Source organism: Paroedura picta, chromosome 18 (assembly GCF_049243985.1).
Source record: "Paroedura picta isolate Pp20150507F chromosome 18, Ppicta_v3.0, whole genome shotgun sequence".
In the NCBI taxonomy this organism is placed as follows: Eukaryota; Metazoa; Chordata; class Lepidosauria; order Squamata; family Gekkonidae; genus Paroedura; species Paroedura picta.
This window is the reverse complement of record NC_135386.1, coordinates 653,443-660,241: the sequence shown is the minus strand read 5'-3', so window position 1 is coordinate 660,241 and position 6,799 is coordinate 653,443. Positions and strand designations below refer to the sequence as shown.

The following is a 6,799-nucleotide window of genomic DNA, read 5'->3' as shown; positions in this document are numbered from 1 at the left end:
AGCCGGCCCCGTCTCCCGGCCAGGGCTCACGGGGCGCGGTGGCCGCACGCTGTCTTGGACGGGCCGGTTCAGGCTCGTCTCCTCGAGCCAGCCCTCGCCGAGCGGGGTCGCGGCCAGCCTCGCCTGCCCCTGGCCCACCTCGCCGGAGGGTTGTGAAGCGCGCGCTGGGCGGAGGCGCTGGGGAGGGCAGGGGGCTCGCTGGTTCGTGCCCGGCTCTCCACGGCTCCGCCTGCGGGCAGAAGGCGGGCGGGCTCTTTGGTGGCCCCGGGCGCCGGCGGTGCGTGTTTCCCTCCTGCTTGCCTGCCTGCCCATGTATGGCGCGGGCCGGCCAGCCGGCCGTCCGTCCGGGGGAGGCGCGAGTGAGAGCGCCAGCGCCAGCGCCGCCCCGGCCCGCCCCCCGCCCGCCCTCGCTCGCTCGCTCTCCCCTCGGCGGGTCCCGGGGGCCGGGCGGGCGGGCGGGCGGGCAGTCGCGGCTGGGCGGCGCGAGCGAGCGGGCGAGGCGAGGCGGGTCCTCCGGGGCGGCCGGCGGGAGATGCGCTCAGCGGCCGGCGCGCACTAGCGGGACGCGCGAGATGGTGAGCGCGGAGCGAAGCGCGGAGGAGGGGCGGGGGCGCCGAGAGTCTGCCTGCCAGGGGAGGGGGGGCGGGCGGGGGGCTGTATCAGGGCGTCCCGGCCGGTAGTGGCGGCGGCGGCGGCGTCTCGGGGAGCGGGGCTGCCGTGTGGCCGGGGCGGGAGAGGCGGGTCTGGCCTCGGCTTGCTGGGTGGCGCTGGCCGCAGGGCTCCGCTGAAGAGCGCGCCGCGCCCGAAGTGGCCACAGACGCCCCGCGCGCTCCTGCCCGCCCAGCCACCCACCCAGCCAGCCAGCCACCCACCCGCGAATGCGCTCTTGGCGCGCTGTGCCGGAGCCCTGCCGTGGCCCTGGCCGGGGGTTGCCTCCTGGCCCGGGGAGCCTCCTCGCTCCTCCGCTGAGACCGGCGACTTTCCGTGGCTGGGAATAGGGCCAGCTGGAAGGGGCCGTTCCGGGCGGCAGCCCCAAAGTGGCCAGGCCTTGGGAGCCAAGTGGGGCTGCCCCTGGAGGGGAGACCCCCGAGGAAGAGTCTGCAGAGGAAGGCCACCAAGGCCAGCCGCCTCTGCTCCTGTCTGCCTTCGACACCCCTTGGGGTGGGCTCGGTTGGCTGCAATGCAACTAACGTGCCCCGTGTTGCTCCCAACGATGACCACACGATGCCTGACGGACAGACGGACTTCCAAAGCATCCGGTCCCATCGTGGGCAGCAGGGCCCCCCCCGTTGCCTGCTGCATTGAGCTTCTCCGGGCCCTCAGGGGGGTTCTGTGTCGGTCTGCAGTCACAGGGCCACGTGGAAGACCAGCCGGAGGGTGCCTGAGGGTGCGTGCACACTCCTCCTCCTCCTCCTCCTCCCCTGCCTGGTGGGCCATGAGGTGGGACAGCCACCGGAGTGGAGGGCTCCTTCCCGCCAGAGTTGGCCGTTCCCGGAGAGATGACCAAGTGGGTGGGTGTCGGCTTCCGCCTTTGGGAAGAGGGCCAAGGCCCCGCAATAGAGCCTGTCGCTTGCAGGGCTGGGGGTCCCAGGTTCAGCCCCCGGCGTCTCCGTGGACAGGAAGCCCTGCTTGTGCCGGAGATCCTCACCACCGCTGCCAGTCAGAGTAGCCGCTTCTGTGTCCCAAGAAGTCCCTTCACGGGTTTGTGAGACTCCTCACGGCCCACGTGGTCCACGGGCCTGCCTGGCCGCCCACCGCCCTAGCCAGGCCCTTGTTTTGTTTTGCTGGACGATCCCTGGCTCAGATTTGGGACACCCATGGGAAGCGGAGCAGCACAGGGCGTCACAGAGTTAACTTGCTGGCTGCCAGGATTGGGTGGGCAGGTTCTTGCGGCAAACCGAGCTGAGTGGCACTCTTGGAACTTCTCATTACAAAGGGCTCCCTGCCCTGCCCTGCCCTGCCCTGCCCCACCCACCCACCCGCCCTGCGGAGGGTCCAGCCTGCAGCGCCTTCAGGCTTCTCCTGCACTAACTGGGGTCCCCTCCAATGTGAAGCCACAGGCTCTGCCCTTGGGAGGCCTTGATTTGGGGCACATGGGCGTATGGGTGGGTGGGGGGATGGCCAAGAATGCTGACTTCCTCTCGGCCTGAGCCTTCTGAATCCAACGTCTCCGTCCTGCTGCTTTTGGAGGATATCAGCGACTTGGCTTTGGGGCCGTCTGCTGGCCACACTCAGCTAAGCCCACCTTTCTTGTGACGTGTGGAAGATCTTCCGCAGCCGCAATTCGAAGGCCAGCCTGGCGTAAGGTCAAATGTAGCCTGGCCTGGAACGAGAACCGCCCGGGCTCCCCATGCGGCCACAGGGGAGTTCCGCCGGCTTTTACGCAGTTCACGGGTTTCGGAAAAGGAAGGAAGAAGCTCCGCATTCTTCATAATTTCCGCAGAACCAGCTGGGAAGCTGAAGCAGTGCAACCAGGTTGGGTGTCTGGAGAGGTTTAAAGCTGGGCATCCACCTTTGCATGCAGACAGACGAGAACCAGCCATGCCCCGGAAGCTTCTGCCCTGAAGTAACCCTGTCGGCCTTCAGCGTGCCTCTGGACTCAAGCTTCGCTCCATGATTCCTGCAGGACTTGTGGACGTCCACGGGGGTCAGCGGACGATGCCGTGCGTGTTGCTGGGCTTCCCCGCCAGACTGCTGAGAATGCCCCCTTTGTTGAGGGGCCATCTTTCCAAAGGCCTCGCTGCCCCCTCCTCGGCTTCGATGACAGCCCTGACATTTTGGCAGGCCGGCCGGCACGAGCTGCAGCCAGAGAGCCTCCTCATGCCCGGCGGTGGGCATCTTGGGACAGGGAGGCAGAGGCGGCGTTTGAAGCCCGCCTACCATGGTCTGGATCAGCTGAGCCCCGCTCGAGAAATGGTCCCCCCCCCCCCGTTCCCCGGTGACTAATCGGTCTGTCTGAGACGGTTGGACTCCGACGGCTCCAGCCTCGATTTATGGCTCTCTCGCCAAGCTGGGCCTCCGTTTTGGCCCGTGCCGCGTTGCGTTTGGGTGGAGCTGGAGGCCTCGGAGGTGATTCTTTGTAGGCCATGAGTCCTCTGGGCGGCTGCTTTCACTTGAGCGCTGCCAGAGGTGCTAAGCTGGGAGGGAGGGAGGCAGGGAGGGAGGGAGGGCAGAGGAGGAGGAGGCATCCCCCCGCTGGCCCCTTGGACGTAGTCGAGGCACCGGGAGTCTTCCAGACTTGCCAGCAGACTGACTCGAAGTTAAAGCCAGCTTGGGAACAACCACATTTGCCTTTTGGGTGGGTGGGATCCAATGTGACGGGGAGGACAATTTGACGGGGCTGAGAAGAATCCTTTGGCATTCTGCCGACTGCCCCCTTCCCGGACTCATCCAAGCTGTTGGCTCAAAGCAGAGGGGAATCTCTTTCGCCCTGTCCGGACGGGAGGTGTAGTCCGACAGAAGTCATTCTCTTCCGACATGAAACCCTTCCAAGGGTGGGCGTGGCTTCTGCCTTTAGGGTTGCCATGGGACCTGGTTGCCTGAGTTTGACCCACATTCTGAGGGGACACCGTCCAAAGCCTGTTTTTGCCATTAGCTCTCATTTTTTCCAAAAAGAGGGAAAGCTTCTAGCAGCAGACTCCTGTGCCGTCGCTCCCCTCTAAGCCCACTGGTTGCAACTGGGCTTCGGCAGCTTGGTGTGGTGGTCAGAGCAGTGGCCTCGAATCCGTAGAGTTGGATTTGATTCCCCACTCCTCCACCTGCAGCCAGCTGGCTGACCTTGGGCGAGTAACAATTCTCAAAGAGGGAGTCTGCAATCTCCTCGCCTCTGTGGTTGCCCAGGAGTCAGCAAAAGAGCCCGGGTCTTCCTTTATAACTCACGTGGGAGTTTCATCCATAACATTTGGGTGTCTGCTGTCATTACCATGCAAAAGGGACCCTGCTTCACTGATTGACCTCCAATTCTTTTTGCTTGAGGAAAAAGTAAGGTCAGAAAGATCTTTTCCACATGCCGGCTGGAATCCCCTTGAGACCCTCTTATGAAACAATTCGGCTTGACTTGTAAGTTCCTTGTGGCTTGGTTTCTCAGAAGAATGCTCTGTGATTCAGTGTTTCCCCCAAAAATGTTCTGGCTTTAGTTCCTTCTTCGTCTCCTCCGCCTGTGCCTGGATAGGAGCTGAAGTCTCAGGACTGAAATGCCTCCTGAAAAAACTTCATGGCTGGAGCTCATTTTACTTGGAAAATAAGCCACCGCCGGGCGTACGTTTGTGTTTAGGATTCACTCCCAATTCCTGGGCTGCGGAGCTGCCAATGCGTCGGGAATCTGCCCGGGGGGAGAAACATCCAGCGTGGTTTTATGTCAGCCTGGTCCTGAAGCTGCCGTGCAGGGCTGCCGTCGGATGCGGCCACGGATCGCTTGCACCTGCTGGAAACGGCGCCGATGCAGGGCCCGTCCTGACCTAACTCCTGTGTGGAACGCTTGGCAAGATGCAGAGCATCCCCCCGGCTGCCCAGGGACGTGGCCTGGACTCGAGGGGCCAAGAGCTCCTTCATGCTGGCATGTCAAACTCACGCTGTGGAGCTCCCTGTCTCTCCTCTCGAGATGAGGGGACCGGTTTCCAAGCACTGTTGCTTAGTGTGCCGTTGGCCACCCAAGGGGAGGAGTCAGAACCTGCCCCCAAAGGAAAAGGACGCCTCTCTTTTGAGCTGGGTTTTCTGCCGCAGTTCCCTTCAATGTTGTTTTATTTGGGTGGGGGGGGAAACCCTCTGAGATCTGCCAGGCACCAGAATGGAAGTCCCAAGCTCCTTTCTGACCCTCTGGATGCCGATCGGGGAAAACTCCCTGATCCTTCCCGTAAAGCTGCGGTGTTAACTTTCCCTTAATGGGCACAAATAGACGTTCAGCTTGTCTCAGTCCAAATGGAAGGAATGGAAGAGTTTTGTTAAAACAGCCTAATTTGATTCTCTCCACTTCCACATGCTCCTTTTGGGACAGGCCTGAGACAGACCTGGAGCTGCATAAATCCCTGACCGGGGCTCCAGGGCCCACGGACTTTGTGTTCTGAGGCAGAAGGTCCTCTTTGCGCCTGGGAAAGCTGAATGCTGTGGCACGGATAAGCGTGTGCAAATACTGCTGGATTTGCATTTTGCTGGGGAGGTCTGGCTGCTTTCCCCCGCCTTTGCATAAGCCTCCTTCTGTGAGAGCAGGGAAGCTCGGGCTCTTGGCCATCACACGCTGGAGCGCTCTGGGCAACCGAGGTCTTGCTAGGACTGCCTACTGCTGGCTGGAGGTGTGGGGGGGGGACGGGGACCTGGCTGTTTGGGGGTAGAGCCTGGGGGGGGGCGTGGAGGGACCTCCGCCCACCAGAGACACCCGTTTCTCCAGAGGAACACATCTCCTTTGTCTGGAGATGACCCACAGGCCCCACCTGGAGGTTGGCACATCTATGTCTTGCATGAGGCACTCCTGCATGCTTAGTGGCTCCTCTCTGCCCCCATGAGGACTAGAATGCTGGCTTAAGTGTGAAAGGTGCTTGGTGCCCCTTTGGGACTGTGGTGTGCACCTTGCTTTCCGGGCAGCTCTCGGGGAAAGTGCAAGGAGGCCCCGTTGACCTGAAGATCTTGCTATGAACATTCAGGCCTTAAAATGGGGCAGGTGTCAGAGTGAGCGTGGTGGGGGGGGGGGAGGAAGAGGCACGATGGCCTAGTTCAGCCAGTGCTTTTCGGCCACAGCAGAAGGAGACAAACGGGACAGTCATCCGGGTGTCACGTGCAAACGAGGACAAATGACGGGTTTGAATTTCTGACGAGGAGGAGGAGGAGGAGGAGGAGGACTACTGAGCACTATTTAGATTCGTCCCTTTCGGAGAAAGGCTGGGTCTTGGCACTGGCTAGTCAGCTTTTGATGGGTCATATTTCAGGCCAATGAAAATGAGGTTGAAGCCAGATATTAAAAACTTGAACATGTAAGACAAGCATTAAGAATGAGGCGCTTCCCCCAACTTTACAGTAATGCTAGACTGATGCTTAGTTGGTTGGCAGGGGCTTTTTTCCGGGGGGGGGGGGTGTGTGGCTGCATGGCCACAGTTTTTTGTTGGTATTTCAGGAATGCGCGGGGCCTCCTCTGTGCAGCACAGCTTGAGGGCCACATGGTCACTGGCTGGTCTGGAAGGGATCGTGCCCGCTCTGCCTTCCATGTGGCAGGGCTTGTAATTGAGGGATGGGGCAGCACAGGACCGGGACTGGATTTTGGATGGGCACAAACCAAGCAGTTCCCTTTCACTCCAGGGCAGCCCTGAACCAGCCAGTTCAGATCCCCCCTTTTTTGCAGTCAGGGCCTGGGAAGGGGGGGTGGTTGCCCATGAAGAATTAAATGGCTGTTTAACCCGTCCATTTTACTCCCCCCCCCCCAAAGACACACGTAAGCCATTTGGGGCATAACCCACCATTGTGCATTCTGCTGGATCCGTATTCTGCACGAACCGTTAAGTCCCTTCCGGAAAGCCCTCCTCCCAAGTGGCATGAGCAACTTCCTCCTTTTCCTCCTGGCTGAACCGCCCGGCTTCTTCTGTTCCTAGAGGAGATATTGGGGGGGGGGGGATTAATTAGCAACAGCAAGAATGCTTAACATGCTGACAAGCCAATTTGCTACACGGCTGCTGTCTGGCAGAAACTTATCCCGTTTGATTTGGTTTTTCTGCAGCGCCTCTTGCCAAGGGAGGAATGCTTAATCTAATGAAGTCCAGAGAGGAGAGTTTCTCAGCCTTCCTCCCCCTCCTCTTATCCAATTTCTCCCTCCAGA

The 6,799-nt window shown here is 60.9% G+C and overlaps 1 protein-coding gene across 2 annotated transcripts in view; it reads left to right on the top strand.

The window, feature by feature from the left end:
• The first annotated feature begins 451 nt into the window (after positions 1 to 451).
• MYO1E (myosin IE) overlaps positions 452 to 6,799 on the top strand; it is a 46,573-nt gene continuing 40,225 nt past the window's right edge. For both annotated transcript variants that reach the window (XM_077317928.1, XM_077317927.1), the window contains exon 1: positions 452 to 575. In XM_077317928.1, the coding sequence (XP_077174043.1) occupies positions 573 to 575 (3 nt within the window). In that variant the 5' untranslated portion in view covers positions 452 to 572. The remainder of the gene's footprint in view (positions 576 to 6,799) is intronic.